We start from the raw sequence: 18375 nt of genomic DNA, 5'->3' as shown, positions 1-18375 counted from the left end.
TGCAATTAACAGACAAGGACCTCAAAATAACTACAATGAATATGTCAAAGAATTTAATGGAGAGGTGAATACAGTAGGGAAACAGAGAATTTCAGCAGATTGATAGAAGCTTGCAAAGAAACCAAGTGTCAAATCTAGACTGAAACATGCAACAAGAGAAGTACAGAATACATTACACGTGCTTAACAGTAGAATGGAATAAAAACAGCACAGAGTGAACTCAAAACAAATTACTAGAACATAAAGACTGAGCACAGGAACAGAAAAAAAATGAAAACAGAAAAGCATGTGAGATTGGTAGGACAGTATCAAACAGTAAAACACATATATTATTGGAGTCATAGAGGGAAAGGGGAAACAGATGGAGGAGAGGAAATATTTAAGGAGATAATGACCAACATTTTTAAAAATTGATGACTGAAATCATTCCATACATCCAAGCAGCTCAGTAAACCACAATGAGAATGTAAAGAAAAACACACCTAAATACTTCAAACTGTTGAAAACAAAAGACAACGTGCTATCTTAAAAGCAACCAGAGAAAAAGGACACAATACCAATAGGGGAAAAAAATAATGAAATCACAGCTGACTTGTCTCCATGAACAATGAAGGCCAAAAGACAATTGAATGACAAGCCTCAAGATACATCACATGACAAGCTAAGAATGACATATGTTTAGAATGATATATCTTGAGAGAGAAAGAAAAAATTCACCTAAATCTGTATCTAATCTGTAATGAAACACCCTTCTAAAAATTGAAGGCAAAAATAAAGATTTTTTTTTAAATCTAAAAAGGCTGAAAGAAGATCACCCATACAACATGAAATACTAACAGAAGTTCTTCAGGTAGAATAAAAATGATACCAGAAAGAGGCCCGTATCTGGAGAGAAGAATGAAGATAACCAAAAACAGTAAATATGTGGGTAATTATAAAAAAATTATTTTTTTAAATAAAAAATGTTGATAATTTAATGAAAAATTAGTAATGTATGGTAAAGTTTCTAATATTTGTGTACAGTAAAATATATAATGACAATAGCAAAAGTACAATGGAGGTAAAAATGAAATTATTCTTTTATAAGGTTCATATATGGCATAAGAATGTTACAATAGTAATTCATGGTAGAATTATAAACTAAGAACGCATATTATAATTCTAAGATCAACACTTCTAAAAAGTTATAGTTAAAAACATATTAGAGGAGACAATATGGAATACCAAAAACTTATTAATAAATCAAACAAAAGGATTTTTTAAAAAGGAGAAAAAAAACAACAGACGAAATACAAAGAAAATAGCAAGCTGATAGATTAAGTCCAACTACATTAGTAATTATATGAAACGTAAATAGACTAAGCAATCCAATGAAAAAAGTGCGACTGGAGAAAAATCAGGATCCACTCATATGCTGTTTCTCTCTCTGTCTCCATCTCTCTCTGTCTCACATACACACACACACACACACACACACACACACACACACACAATATAGGAAGCCAATAGGTTAAAAGAATGGGAAAGGATATTCCACACACACACTCACCATAAAAAAGTCAATGCAGCTCAATAATATCAGACAAAATATAATCTAAGAAAAAATATTACCTGAGTTAAAGAGGAAGATTTCACAGCAATAAAGGATATATTCTTTTAAAAAAGCATAATAACTCTAAGTATTGCTATATTCAATAACAGAAAAATAAAATACATGAAGCAAGAATTATATACTACTATAAGAAATAGACAAATATGCAATCATAGTTGGAAGTTTTAACACTCTTTTCTCAGTAAATGATGGAAAGCGGACAAAAAATTAGTAAGGATATAGAAAATGTGAAGCCACAAGAAAAGAAAATAACGGGCCATACACCTGATGAACATACATGCAAAATCCTCAAAAATATTAGCAATATGACTTCAACAATACATTAAAAGAATCATATACCATGATCAATCAAAGTGATACACCATTTAACAAAATTGATGATACAGCAATTAACAAAATGAAGGGAAAAAATTACTTGATCATTCTAACAGACATGGGAAATGCACCTGACAAAATACAACATCCATTCATGAAAAAAACTCTCAACAAAGTGGGTACAGAGAAAACATACCTCAACATAATAAAGGCCATATATGACAAGCCTACAGCTAACATTATACTCTAAGATCAGAACAAGATAAGGTGCTTTTCCTTGCCACTTTTATTCAACATAGTACTATAAGTCCTAGTCAGAGTAATTAGTCAAGAAAAAGAATGAAAAGGCATCCAAAGCAGAAAGAAGAAAAACTGTCTCAATTTGCAGATGACATGATATCATATATGTGTGCGTGTGTGTATGTATGTGTGTGTGTGTATACATATATATATATATATATATATGAAGCTCTACCAAAAAAATTGTTAGAATAAACAAATTCAGTAAAGTTTCAGCAAAGAAAATCAGTATACAAACATCAATTGCACTTGTATACACTAATAACAAACTATCAGGAAGAGAAATTAAGAAATAAGAAAACAATCCCATTTACAACTGCATGAAAAAAAAAACAACCTAGGAACAAATTTGATCAAGGAGGTGAAAGGCCTGTACACTGAAAACTATAAAACACTGATGAAAAAACTGAAGCCAAAAAAAGAGAAGAAAGAAAAAAAAAGAAATTGAAGCATACACAAATAAATGGAAAGATATTCCATGCTCATGGGATGGAAGAATTAATATAGCTAAAATGTCCATACTACATTTTAGTATGGACATTTTAAATGTCCATACAAGCAATCTACAGATTCAATGCAATTCCTATCAAAATTCCAATGGCATTTCTCACAGAACAAGAAGAAACAATCCTAATATTTGTATGGAACCACAAAAGACCCCGAATAGCCAAAGCAATCTTGAGAAAGAAGAACAAAGCAGGAGGCATCACTCTTCCTGATTTCAAACTATATTATAAAGCTATGGTAATCAAAACAGAATACTGGCGTAAACCAGACATATAGTTCAAAGGAATAGAACAGAAAGCCCAGAAACAAACCCACACATATGTGGTCAATTAATTTATGACAAAGGAGCCATGATATATATTGGAGAAATGATGGGCTCTTCAATAAATGGCACTGGGAAGACTAGACAGCCACATACAAAAGAATGAAACTGGACCACTATCTTACACAATACACAAAAATCAACTCCAAATGGACTAAACACTTGCATGTAAGATATGAAACCATAAAACTTCTGGAAAATAACACAGAGGATGGACTTCCCTGGTGGCGCAGCGGTTTGGAGTCCGCCTGCCGATGCAGGACACACGGGTTCGTGCCCCGGTCCAGGAAGATCCCATATGCCGCGGAGCGGCTGGGCCCGTGAGCCATGGCCGCTGAGCCTGTGCGTCCGGAGCCTGTGCTCCACAACGGGAGAGGCGACAACAGTGAGAGGCCCGCGTACCGCAAAAAAAAACAAAAACAAAAACAAACAAACAAAAAAAACCACAGAGAATAAGCTCCTTGACATCGGTTTTGGCAACGATTTTTTGAATTTGACCACAAAAGCAAAGGCAAAAAATGCAAAAGTAAACAAGTGGGGCTACATCAAACTAAAAGGTTTTTGTACAGCAAAGGAAATCATTAAGAAAATGAGAAGGCAACATGTGGAATGGGAGAAAATATTTGCAAATCATATGTCTGAAAAGAAGTTAATATCCAAAATATACAAAGAACTCAAACAACTCAATGGGGAAAAATCCAATTAAAACATGGACAGAGGATCTGAATAAATATTTTCCAAAGATGACAGCAAATGACCAACAGGTCCATGAAAATGTGCTCAACATCGCTCATCATCAGGAAATGCAAATCAAAACCACAAAGAGATATCACCTGTTAGAATGGCTATTATCAAAAAGACAAGAAATAACAAGTGGTGGCATAAATGTGGAAAAAAAGGAAACTTTCTGTGCTGTTAGCAAGAATGTCACTTGTTTCAGTCACTGCAGAAAACAGTATAGAGATGCCTCAAAAAATTAAAAATAGAGCTATCATATGAATCAGCAATTCCACTCTCCAGTACTTATGCAAAGTAAATGAAAACACTAACTTGAAAGGATATATGCACCCCCATGTTCACTGCAGCATTATTTACAGCAGCCAAAACATAGAAACAACTTAAGTGTCCATCGATGGATAGATAAGGAAAAGGTGTTATATAAACACAATGGAATATTATTTAGCCATAAAAGAAGGAAATCCTGCCATTTGCAACATGGATGGACCTTGAGGGCATTATGCTAAGTGAAATAAGTCAGACTGAGAAACATAAATACTATATGATCTCACTTATATGTGGAATCTAAAAATGAATTCATGGATTTGAGAAGAAATGGGTGGGTGCCAGTTGGGGTCGGCGGGGAGCGAGAGAGAGAATGGAAGGTAGTTAAAAGGTACCAACTTCCAGTTATAAGATAAATAAGTCCTGGGGATGTAATGTACAGCATGGAGACTATAGTTAACAATACTGTATTTTATATTTGAGAGTTGCTAAGAAAGTAAATCTGAAAAGTTCTCATCACAAGATTTAAAAATTGCAACTGCGTGGTGATGGATGTTAACTAAAGAACTGGGTTCTGCCAACAAACTTAATGAACTTGGAAATAGATTCCTCCCATGGTCTTCTAGATAAGAGCCCAGGCTAGCCAACATCTTTAGTCAGCCTTGTGAAACCCTAAATAGAGAAGTCAGAGCCCACCTGGACTTCCAACCTACAGAGCTGCAAATAATAAAAGGGTATTGTTTTAACCTACTAATCTTGTGGTAATATAGAGCTAATACCCATATTAAGTGTTTTATATAGTAATGAACCTTCTTTATATAAGCCAACATGAATAAAAATAACTAAAATGAGAGAATTAAAAGATTCATATGCTCATGTAGGTGATGAATTCCATATAATCTTTGGACAGTATTATCAAATTGTGGTACCATTTTTCATTAATATTGCTCATCTATATATTTGTTGTAATGTCAGTGACAAAGGATATAATGACCATTTTCTCTAGCTCTGTGGGCTTCATGGAAAATATGGTAATATTCTTTGAAACACACATTGCTCTAAGTGTATTTTCATCGTCAGATTTACATTGTGTGCAAATAGTTTTATAAAAAACTTCCATTTCTTGAGAAAAGGTAATGTATCCCATTTTTATGTTCACCAAGTTTTGTTTCAAAATTAAGATATAACTCAGCAGACCCAAAGAAGTAATGTTCAGAAAAATGTTCAATGCAAAAAATACACTGTGGCATTGGAAAAATTAATTTAAAAAATGGGCCATGATTACAAATAATTATCAAATTTTCAGCACACAGTTTTTATATTTTATATTGTGATTGACACCAGTTGAAGAATCAACTGGTGACTACTCTCACAAAGAGGAGCTTCATCTTTATCCTACTCATTGTCATCACAAACGTCATCAAATTTCCTTTAAAAATTCCCTATTGAAATTATCATTGAAATATGATGGCTTTTGTGTCTTCATTACATCTGACCATTTTCTCTTATAATTAGATCAGTTATGTCAATCTTATGCTTTCTATAAAGAAAGCCTATCCATACATTGCTCATATTTTACCACTAGCAACAGTCATTAGAATATGGATGAAGTACAGTAGTAAAGAAAGACTTTAAGCCACCAGTCATATATGCTAAGCATCTGAAACATGGCTGGTCCAAATCAAGTTGCTCTGCAAGTGTGAAATACATACCCGATTTTGAAGACCTTTTACCAAAAAAGCATAATTTAAAACATTTCATTTATCATTTTATATTGATTATGTGTTGAAATGGCAATTCTTTGGATATACTGAGTTAAATAAAATATATTATTAAAATTAATTTCCAGGGAACTCTACTCAATACTTGGTAATGACCCATATGGGAATAGAATCTAAAAATGAGTGGATATATGTATATGTATAACTGATTCACTTTGCTGTACAGCAGAAACTAGCACAACACTGTAAATCAACTATACTCAAAGAAAAAATAATTATTAAAAAAATTTTAGTAAAATAAAATTAATTTCAAAAAAGAAAGACTATTTAAAAGTTACATATTCTCTCTATATTCTGATGATACAATGATAATTTAACTAAAACATGAGGTTCGTAATCAGTCACTGTCCAGTGATACTTGGAAAATCACAACATATTACAGAGAATGAAGATGAGATTACAAAAGTAGCTACAGATATAATTTCTGCCAGCACAGCATTTAACAAATGCAATTAAAAATACTAAAGAACAGATTCCTCTTTTGATAATGGCCAAACAGCTCCCATCAAATGAACCATCCCAAAGATAGTAAGTTCTGGGCAAAATATGAACAAAAAGTTATTTGAAGGCCCTAGAGAGTAACAAAAAGAAGACAGACACTGGGGTGCAACTGACATTTGGAAAAAGAGAATGACACTGGATGAGTTTCCCATTTTTATGGCTTTTAGCCAAATCCAATCAATACCTAAAGGCTAAATCCATATTAGAAAACTCAGTCTTACTATCTCAAAAAACCAAAGGAAAGAGTTTGAGCAAATATAGCAAGTAGAAAATGAGGACAGAATGACAAAAAGAAAGCTAAAGAAAGAAAAAATTAAATTCTGTGTATAATAAACACTGCCCAAATCTCATGCATGCAGAGGAAGAATTCAAACAGTTCAGTTAAAATTAAAATAATTAAACCAAAATTTCAGCTGTTGTACCTCAGGGGAAAACAAAGTATGTAGCTCAATCTCTGCCATATTAACTTCCTGCTTTAAAAATAATCAGCACTCAGAACAGATTTCAGAGTCTTTATCTATAAAGTATTGTTAATCATGTCCAAGATATAAATAAAATTTACTTGATATATTAAGAAATAGAAAATCATGATCCTTACTCAAGAGAAAAAACAATAAACAGAGCCTGAGAGCAAACCTGGATGTTAAAATTAGCAGAAAAGGATGTTAAAGCTACTATAGTAACTATGTTAAAGGAAGTAAAGATAATATGCTCATATTGAGTGAAAAGATGGGAAATCTCAACAGAGAAACAGTGACTATAAAAAATAACCAAATGGAAATTTTAGAACAAAAAATAAAATTTCTGAAATTAAAAATTCACTAGATGAGCTTTTCATCTGATAGAGATTATGAAAGAATCTTGAAAATTACAAAATCTGAAAAAGAGAGAAAAAAAATTTTAATTATGAAATATCTGGGATGACTTCTAAATGGTCTAAAATACCAAAATTGGAAAATCAGAACGAAAAGAAAGTTAAGATAAAAACACTGATCAGCAAAATAGTAGACAAACAAGAGAGAAAATCAACAAAGCTAAAATAAAAAATAAACCGATCAAGCAAAAGGACAAATTTCATGAATTACAAAATACCAATACCAAAAATAAAAGAAGGGTTATCACTATCAATTCCATAGACATTAAAAAGATAATAAAGGAAAATTACAAAATTTGTAACTTTTTTTAAACTGTTAATAAACTAATGGACTATCACAACTTGTATTTAACATTGTACTATTTGTCCTAATAAGACAAGTAAAAGAAACAAAAAGCATAAATACTGGAAAAAAAAGTAGAACTGTATCTATTTGCAGATGACTTGAATGTTTACATAGGGTATCATAACAAATCTGTAAAACAATTATTAAACTAATAAGTAAATTTGGCAAGGTCAAAAGATACAATGTTAATATTGAAAATAAATTATTTACATAAAAGCAGAAAACAACTAGAAACTGAAATTTTTTTAAATAATTCCATTTATAGTATGATCAAATACTTTATATACTTATGAAAAAAAGTCATTCAAGACCTCTACCCTTAAAACTACAAAACATTCTTAGATAAATTAAAGAAGACCTAAATAAATGAAGAAATATCCAAAGGGAAAAAATCAATGTTTTTAGATGTTAATTCTCCCTAAATCAATGTACAGAAATACAACACAATCCTAGACTCAATCCTAGCAAACTTTTAAATCAAAATTAACAAATTGATTATAAAATGTATATGAAAATGCAAAGGACCTAGAATATCCAGCCTATCTTGAAAAAGAATAAAGGTGGAGAACTTACACTACCTGACTTCAAGATTACTATAAAGGTAAGACATTAGGATACTGCAGAAAGACAGACAAATGGATCAATGGAACAAAATAGATAGCCCTGAAATTGAATCATACTTATACAATTATTTAATCCTCTACAAAGGTGACAAAGCAATCCAGTAGAGAGTAGAAAGTCTTTTAAGTCTTTTCAGCAAATGGTGGTAAAATACTGGATATCAACCAGGAAAAATATGAATCTTGACCCCTACTTCACACCATACACACAAAAATTAATGTGATGCATTGTATACCTAAATTAAAAAGCGAAAACTCTATAAATCTTCTGAAAGATATATAGGAGGATAGTTTGATGACTTAGGGATTGGCAAAGAATTGTTTGACAGCACACAGAAAACAAAAACTCTAAAAGAAAAACACTGATAAATTAGATTTTATCAAAATTAAAACTTCTGCTCATCTAAAGGAATTACTAAGAAAATAAACAGGCAAACAACAGACTGCAAGATATATTCACAGAGCATATATCTGACAAATGACTGATATCTAGAATAAAGAACTTTTGCAACTCATTAATAAAAACAACCTACATTTTAAAAAACTGAATAGACACTTCACAAAGGAAGATATTTTCTAAAATTTTGAACAGACACTTCACAAAGGAAGATATACAAATGGCCAATGAGCATATGAAAAAGTGCCTGACATTGTTAGTCATTAGGCAAACACTATCAAAGGGAGTTGCTATTATAAACTCACCAGAATGACAAAAAATTAAAAAGATGTATATCATCAAATGTTGGAAAGTGTGTGAAACCACCAAAACTCTCAAATGTATTTGGTGAGAGTTTAATTATTTTTAAAAAATGATCTGGCATTATAAAACTAAATATAGACCTATCCTATCACCCAAGGATTCCTCTTCTAGGTATTCATCCAAGAGAAATAAAAATATATGTCCACAAGGAGATTAATATTAGAGTGTAGAATATTCATAAAATAGAATACTACTCCTAGGGAAAGAAAAAACTACTCAATATGCAACAACATGGATGAATTTTTTTTTAATTATGCTGATTAAAAGACTTTTATAAAAGAGTATCACCTACATGGTTTCAATTACATGAACTTCTAGAAGAGACAAAACAATCTATACTAAGAAAAAAAAAATCAGAACAATATTTGGTTCTGGAGGCTGAGGGGAGCCAGTATTGAGTGTAAAGAATCATGAGGGATATAAGTGTGGGAATTCAGAGGTTAATAAATATATAGCCCCTAATTCAAGAGGCTCACAGTATAGTGACTTCACCAATATCACATAGCCAGCAAGTAGCAGACCCAAGATGTGAACACAATTCCTGTGTTCACTGCACAATGTAAAGCTACCACAATATACGTAGAAAAGTCAGGCACAAATCAACTGCTGACTAAACATGGCAGCTCTCCTTGAGGTTTTCCTCTACCTCTATATCTGACATTTCAAAGGTCATGCAATGAAATGGAAAGTTTAAAGGAACTCAACTAAGAAGTCCTGAGTTTAAGTAAGCAGCTGAAAATCGTATTCCTTATAGCCTAATCTGGGTCCCACGTCTCACTTTCTAAACCAGAGCTGCTCCACTTTTAACTGCTTTACATATTGAGTTAGATTTTAAAGGAAGTGTTCTCTGCTAAAATCAAAAGACAAACAAAAACCATGGCTTGAAAAACACTAGACAAAATAAAGATCCCTCATAGTTTAAGATGCCACAATTTTAACATGCAATGGCTTTTTTCATTTTGCCCCCAAAAAAGTGCTCATAAACATTTCTGAGATCCTTAAAACTTCTCAAATTCAGAACCTAAATTCCTAGATCAGCCCTAGGAATTCTTTGCTTGGGTACATGAATCTTTGTCAGTAATTCATAAATGGATATGAAGACAGCTCATAGCATATATGAAGTGAATTCACTTTACTATTCAGTGCCTAGTGCCAGAATTAAACAAAATAAGTTTACCAGTAATTATCTTCTTTGAGTTTTCTCAGATTCCTTACAATCATATAGAAGCTGATAATAAAAAAGTATAGCTAACTTTTACATGTCAGTCATCAACAAAAGCAGTAACTTTATAAAAAGTTCTTTGAATAGAGAAAATAGTACTTAGAGACTGCACATCAGTATCAGATTAAGTATCTATACTAATAATTGTGGTATATGGTTAAGATTCACAATAAACATTCTGGTAAAAATATTAATGGTACACATCTAGGAATCAAAAGTCACTCTGATTAGAAATATAAAGAGACAATTGTTAAAATAAACCTTTATGTCTATAATATAACTATTATCATAATAATTATATATTTAACAAGGTTTATACATGTACATATATGTGTGTGTAGGTATGTGCATGCACATGTGCGCATTCACATCAGACTCTTGGGTGCTTTATCTTTCAGAATACAGACTGTTCATGAAATATGTTCCTATAATGAAAAATCGATTGTGCTGTGATCATAACAACTCCAAACAATGCACACTGTGCAGACTGCACTCCCAGAACTATAAAAAGTAAGCATGCTGTTCTTTCAATGTCAAAGTAGTCGTTAATGTGCCATGATGAATAACAGGTGTCTGTGCCAAAAACCCTGAGCATAAATTGATGGCTTCATTATAAACCAAATCAATAGTAAATGCTATGTAAAGGACTAAATATTTCTGACCAAAAACACTACCAGATGAAATAATTATTTCCTTTGCAAAATCAAATTTTATTTAAAATAATATTAATGCTTTAGAACTGTGGGAATGTTTCAGAGGAAAAGAGCCCATTTACACTAGGTGAATTCAAGCTTTACATTTCAGTTTTATAATTAGAGTGGCTCTGTAATTTATTGTCAAATAACAACACTTTTGAGAGAGAAAAGCAGTACTAATAATAATCAGTGGGGGACAGCAGGCATAAACTGGGACCAGTCCAGGCAAATCAGATAATATGGTTACCTTACTTGTAATTGAAAACACCAACAAATCCAAATCTTCTTTGATCTAGTAGGTTTTTTAAATCTTACTTTTAAATATTAAAGCCTGCATAATTCATTATATGTAGATGGAAAGGAGAGAAAGACTGTCTCTATTTTATTATCTATTTTGAATAAATTGCAGTCCTGTTATGCCCCTGTGTGGCCAGCAATCACAGCAAATTCACTGTCACACATTTAGCGATAAAGAAATAATTACAGGTTTGTAGGAAAATACAAGAAATGTTACTAAAAATCCGAAAATGGAAAAACTTATTAAGTACATTTTTTCCACAAATATTATCACAAAAGATAGTCATCATTATTATGTTATTTGAATACTGCTCAAAGCAATTGATTACTCAAGGCCCTGAACACTTAAAAATATACCTTCTAGCATCCCAACATTTTGTTTGCTTCCAAAGACAAGATCACAAAATTTAGATTTTATAATGAATTTAGTACTTGAGAACTTTTTGCTGGTAACAAAAGCAATTATCTTTGTATCCTGATTAAATAATTTAATTTGGGGAAAAATGAGTTTACAGTAAGAAAATTTGATAATAAGAATTTAAAGTGTCATTTTATCAAAACCTATCAAGTGGATTTACATTGGATGCCAACACAAATTTTTTTTTCTTGTTGGACCTTCGGTTGTTTTATTTTAGCTGTAAAAGAAGATAATATCCTTCCACTTCCTTTATGCACAAAAATGGTACTCAAGAAGCACAATGATAAGAGAATCAACTAAGAACTTTCAGTTTGAAACGTAAGGGTCATTATATATGGTTTCCAACAAAAAGCCCATCTAAAATATTTCGATTTTTTTCACTCATAAATATATTTCAATTATTCATTAGATAACAAAATATTTTAACAATCTATAATTACCTCCAGTTTAGTGACTTTTGATGCATAAATATTATTGTGTATTGAAAATCTTTGCTTCTTTGACAAGTTGAACCTGGAAATGCTTTTGGAATAATTATTATGGGAGATTTTTATTTTTAACCTTTTATTGCTTGTATGTCATAGAAGTAAACTGCCCTACCACCTGAAAATCTGATGAAAGTTGAGTTGCAAATTTAGGGACAAGATTAGTTACCTAGAAATAGTCTCAAGAAAACTAGTTGACAGAGTTCCCTTTCGATAATAGATTGTCTACTATTAACACATAGTACTATTCTAGTAATTTCTCCTAGAAAGCAATTCAGAATAAAATGTAATGCAATTGTCCATATCTATGATGTTATGTTTCTGTCACTTTAAAGATCATACTTAATGTCACAATACAATGACTGAATATTCCATTTCAACTAATCCAATTAAACAATTATTATTAATGTAATAACAACCAACACTGCTCTTCCAGAGTGACAGTTATAGAATTGATGCTTCAACTTTAAGACCTTTATTATGTCCAGTCCACAAAGTTGAAAGGCCTGTTATTTAGAAACATTTTTAAAGTTGTTGTAAGAGCACATCATCTGATGACATACTCATATCATCTTTGTTCCATAATTTTTTCTTCAAGAATGATATTTTTAGTCGACATCTTACTTTTCTGATTCAGTGTCTAAGCAGAATAAGAATTTTAAAAGTCCACTGTATCTGATCTGAACCCAAAGTAACCAAAACATTAGAATATGTGGCAATATTAATTATAAGTTCATATAAACTTATTTTCACCTTTGATACTTCTAAAATAATAACTCTTTGTATAACTGGTTTTGCTTGATTAAAAGTAAATCAAGTAGTTTGCATTTATGAAGATCAGTAGAGCTACATGTGAAAAAATTTCATGTTTTCTGAGGACTAAGAAGTCAAAAATATATAAAGGCAGGGGATTTATTCCTCCTAAAACAGAATAAATCTTTATTAACTGGTAGTTTCAGATAATTTTAGATAAAAAATCAAAAAAGTTAAATAAGACTGGCCTCACAGAAGCATTAGAAACTTCACAATTTAATGTTTAACTGCAGCAACATAAAATTCCAGGTTTTTTAATAATGAGAGCATTGCAATTATAAGCATGCCAACAATAATAGAAACTTGAGGCCAAGGAAAAGAATAGTAATAGGGATGCACACGATTCCCTCAAAAAATAGATATTCTCATATTTTAAAACTACTAACATATACTTTAAAACTAATTCCATACCATGCTGTTAATAGCACCACTTCTAAAGTGAATGTATACCCAGCCCAAATATTAATATTTTTAACACATAAATTCTTGGCATAAAAAAAAGAAACAGAAATCAAACAAGGAATAGATGTATAAAGGATGAGTACCAATCCTAGAAGTCTGATAGCTTCAGATCATGGAAATTTTAAGAAAGCCATACTGCCTCTTTTATGTAAATGTAAAATGCAATACAGATTATTTTTATCATTACAGATACTCAAGCAATGTATTACTAAACTAAAAAAAATCTTAAAATATAGATAGCCTATTTTAGAATATCACAGAATTTCATAACTCACATATTTTAAATTAGTCCAAAAACTAAACGTAAAAAACAACCAAATTAGTTAATTGAAGAGAACTGTATGGGGAAAGAAGTGAAATTTTATAAAAAAAGATACGTTATTCTATATTCCATGAAAAGGTCATAGATATATTTATCATCAGTAAACATTTTAAATGTCAACAAATTCTAAAAGCCTCCTTTTCATTTGATAAATCAAAACATATACTGTGTAATAGGTATTTTTTAAATCTCTAAACTAGGCTGCCTCACATTGTTCAGAGACCCTAAAAGGAAGAGACCAGCAAAAACCATTCAATATTCTATGCACTTAGTTCTCCCTCAATTTCCAGAAGGTTTCAGTGTATTATCATGTTCACAGAATTTCCTTCTCAGTCTTTCACCACATATATTTAGTTTAAATGGGGTCTTTTCTACACTAGGTATATAACATTAGAAATTCTCAAAACGCAAACAACTTAAATGAGGGGAGAACTGGGTGATAAAACAGCATTTTAAAAGCATTCTTTAATAGGCTATCTCTTTTAGTGTAAGTCAGAGAAACCATCTAAAACATATGTCCATAATTTAACAACCTTCACCACACACACACACACACACACACACACACACACACACACACACACACACACACACACACACACACACACACCAAAAAAAGATCAGGTTGAAAAAGCAATAGGAATTTATAACAAAGCATCCTTCCAAACTAGCTGACCTAATACAAAGCGTTATTAGCAGTTCCATAATATAGCTTGTTTTAAAGTGATTATTGATCTACCCTGCATAGAGAAATGTCTTAGACCTAGAAAACATCTTCCACATGTTTTATAAAGAGCATGCATGATTGCTAATTCAGATGTTCCAACAAATCACATATGATTATATATCCCCATCCTTATATATGCAATGTAATCACTGGCGTGATCACAAAGGAAAAATGTCTATCAGACATTTTAAGTTAATCATTTTATTAGAAAATGAAATCATGAAACAGCCTGTATTATGTTTCAGAGGTCAAGCTAGTTAAATTTAAGATGCTTTTTGTGCTTTGAGGTAAGCTTATTTTCCTTCTTAAAATCAATTAAGAACTACATAAAATTTTGTATTTATGATTAAAAAGACAACACCCTTATACTACTAATATTTCAATACTGAACAATTTTACAGACATATAAGATTATTATTCTGAAAATATCAATACTAGAAGAATATATAGTTTAGCTTTACCCACCTTGTATTGTTCAGTGTTTGTCCAAAAAGCTCATTTTGTAAAATATTTGGTGGGGATGAAAAAACCCCATGAAAATGAGATAAAACAGAATTGCAGACCTGGCGCAATGTCTCAAATTGCATTTTCCTTCCTTTTTTCTTCCTTCTCTTATTTTTCCTTACCACCTGTCTTTAAAGTCATCTATTTGCAGACACCATCAAATAAAAACATGCCAATCAAGTTCCATATTTCTCCTGAGCTCTGTAAAAACTGCGCTTAAATGAGCAGAGGTTGATAGTTAATTGTACAGTCATTATTCTTCTAATTCAGTCGTAGAAGATTCAGTACCCGTGCGGCTTTCGGCTTTCTCCTGACTGTAGCAAGAATTCTAAACAGCAGTAAGCTTTTTGGGCATTCCCAGCTGAAGTGCGAAGCTGAGCTGCTTTCATGTACTCTACTCATATTTCTCTCAGCCTATTAAAAACATGCAATGAATAGATGCTGTCATCAGGAGTTTCAGCACATCTGGTTACCAGCAATAAAATCTCAGAAGTAATAAAAATGGGGCAAGGTATCTTCTCAATGTTACTACTAGGTAAGAGGGAGAGAAACTATAAATTTCCCAACCCTTTTCTCTTTCCCTGAAAAATGAATAACTCCAGCAACAGAGTATATAGGTCTCATCAATGTACAGGTTGCTGCATAGGACCAGAACACTCAAAAAATAAGTGGTAGGCTTCCCTGGTGGCACAGTGGCTAGGAATCCGCCTGCCAACGCAGCAGACAAGGGTTCGAGCCCTGGTCCGGGAAGATCCCACATGCTGCGGAGCAAACTAAGCCCGTGTGCCATAACTACTGAGCCTGCGCTCTAGAGCCCCCGAACCACAACTACTGAAGCCTGTGTGCCTAGAGCCCACGCTCTGCAACAAGAGAAGCCACTGCAATGAGAAGCCCGTGCACCGCAACGAAGAGTAGCCCCCACTCGCCACAACTAGAGAAAGCCCGCACACAGCAATGAAGACCCAACACAGCCAAAAATAAATAAATTACATAAATTTTTAAAAAATACTTGAAAAAAAAAGTAGTATATCCTTCTTTTGATATCATGAAGCAATAAAAATATAACAGACAATAGGGCTTTTATTGCCTGCATTTATAATGCCATAATTCTCAAGAGACATTTGGAAAACATGTACTTAGTTGTCTTAATTCTTGTTTAATTTTAAAACGTCTTCATCGGGCTTCCCTGGTGGCACAGTGGCTGAGAGTCCGCCTGCCGATTCAGGGGACAAGGGTTCGTGCCCCGGTCCGGGAGGATCCCACATGCCAGGGAGCGGCTGGGCCCGTGAGCCACGGCCACTGGGCCTGCACGTCCGGAGCCTGTGCTCCGCAGCGGAAGAGGCCACAACAGTGAGAGGCCCGCGTACCGCAAAAAAAACAAAACAAAACAAAAAAGTCTTCATCTATTTATTTTTAAAGGAAAATGAACAATTAAAGGAAAGTAAACAATGTTCAATCTGGGCCCTTTCTAAAGGCCATACATAGTGACTACATGATATTTATGTAATGGTAGAAAAAAATTATACCTTATCAATTAAAACTCACTTAAAGAGCACACATAAAATATGAACTTTCTCACAAATCAAAAAAACACAACGAAGGCCAGAGAGACTTTATCAACTATTATTAATTTATTTCAATAATGGTGGTCACAGTATTTTTCAGAAGGATATTTCCTGACGGCCCCAGTGGTCTTAGAATACCCCAGATCACCATCCATTCTTAATGAGTAATTCTGGTTTAGATAAAATCTTAGGTTAATCTATATCCAGAATCATCCATCTTTCTACAACAGATGCTCTGGTGTAGCTCTGGTGAATTTAAAACCAAATTTCAAAAATCAACTCACTTATAGAGATGATTAATATATTTATTGATCTCTAATTGTTCCTAAATCATGACATTTCTTTAACAGATACATCCCTTTTAGCCCTTTTTCCCTCAACTTTTAGCCTTAACCTCCTCTATCCCCTTTCACACACATACCACTATCAATAAATATGCACTTAAATACACTAAGAAGTTTTTTTAGAAGTGGTGAATTCTTTTTTGACATGAATAAACATGTCACGAAATAACAACACAAAATAAACAATAATATAAATTTTTAAATGATACAAAGTAAACATGTAATAATATAAACTTTTAAACAAATCATTTACTTCTTTTATAAACTAAGGTCTTCAATTATGGATTTGTCCTCAACTAAGAGTGTTCCCATTTTGCTTATTATTTTAGATTTTTATAGGTGCACACTAATCTATTTATGAAATATACACATAATAGTCATAAAGTATTTTTTGGCTTATAAAGTACTTCTAAATTTTTTTAATATCTAGAAAACATTATGAGTAAGTGATAATGTTGCTATCATTTTATAGATGAAAAGAAACTTAGGTGTTAAGGGATTAAAGATCACACAGCTTGTAAAAGATAGAGTATTTGAATGAAGGTCTTTGCTTCAGACTCCACTTCACATGCTCCTTCCCTGTTATTCTATCTTCTATATACGTGCACATGTGGGCGCACACACATACACATATACAGACATATATGCACATCTATTTGTAAACAGATCAGTCTCCATAGATGAACAAGAAACCTACCTGCCAGTGACCCAGTCAAGTATATTTCAGTTAGAGCAAACATCTCAAATTTTTCAGCTCACAAGTAACTTTAAATGGGTTTCTTCCATTTAACTCAAACAGAAGCAACCTGATGTGCTTCAAATTTTTAAGCCTCTGATTACAAGGTTGATTTTCACATCTATGAAAGGTCAGTTTCCATAAGTAGAAACATGCATTTTTTAATTCTTACTTTCAAAGTTTATACCATCTGTGATATACATATATATATATATATATATATATAGTTTTCCCCCTTGTGGGTAGATTCAATTTTTATAAATAATCAAAAGCCATTTTAAAGCAACTCTATTAAATAAGAAGGTGATTACACTGCAAAACACTCTCTGTCATTAAAAAAAGTTTCTTTGAAGGCAAGCTCACAGCAAGAGTTTCAAAAATGGTCTAAGCAATAGAAAGACTACTGGAATGAGCCTCAAAATGGTTTCTTTGAAGTAAACAATATAGCAACGACCTTCCTCAGAGCCTTATTTTCCAGCTGTCACTGTACAACACACACTTCTGGTTGGCTTACTCACAGTTCCTTCAATATCTCAGAGGAGATTTCTTCCACTTTCCCACCTCATTATCACCTTTCACCTTCTCCTACTCATCCTTAAGGGCTCAAGTGTCACTTTCTCAAAAAAACTTTCTTTGACCTGGATTAGGTCTCCCATTATGCACTCTCATTGTACCCTATACTTTTTCTTCATAGCATTTGATAAAAGTATAACTATATATTTACTTGAAAAAGAATGTTTAATGTCTTTCACCCTCAGTTCCATGAGATTAAGGCCCACATTTATTTGTTTACCACAGTGCCTAGTATAGAGTAGGTGCTTAATAAATAAGAAGCCTAAATTTTA

General features: G+C 32.4%; 1 protein-coding gene across 38 annotated transcripts in view; it reads right to left on the bottom strand.

Moving 5' to 3' along the window:
* RIMS2 (regulating synaptic membrane exocytosis 2) overlaps window positions 1–18375 on the bottom strand; it is a 576987-nt gene that overhangs the window by 339812 nt on the left and 218800 nt on the right. For 15 of the 38 annotated variants that reach the window (XM_060127306.1, XM_060127324.1, XM_060127328.1 and 12 more), the window contains exon 1: window positions 14847–14968. The exons of the other annotated variants lie outside the window; for them this stretch is intronic. In XM_060127306.1, the coding sequence (XP_059983289.1) occupies window positions 14847–14968 (122 nt within the window). Of the gene's footprint in view, window positions 1–14846; window positions 14969–18375 lie in introns of those variants that run through there. 38 annotated transcript variants of the gene reach the window in all.

Source organism: Lagenorhynchus albirostris, chromosome 17 (assembly GCF_949774975.1).
Source record: "Lagenorhynchus albirostris chromosome 17, mLagAlb1.1, whole genome shotgun sequence".
Classification (NCBI taxonomy): Eukaryota; Metazoa; Chordata; class Mammalia; order Artiodactyla; family Delphinidae; genus Lagenorhynchus; species Lagenorhynchus albirostris.
This window is presented reverse-complemented; position numbering and strand designations above follow the sequence as displayed.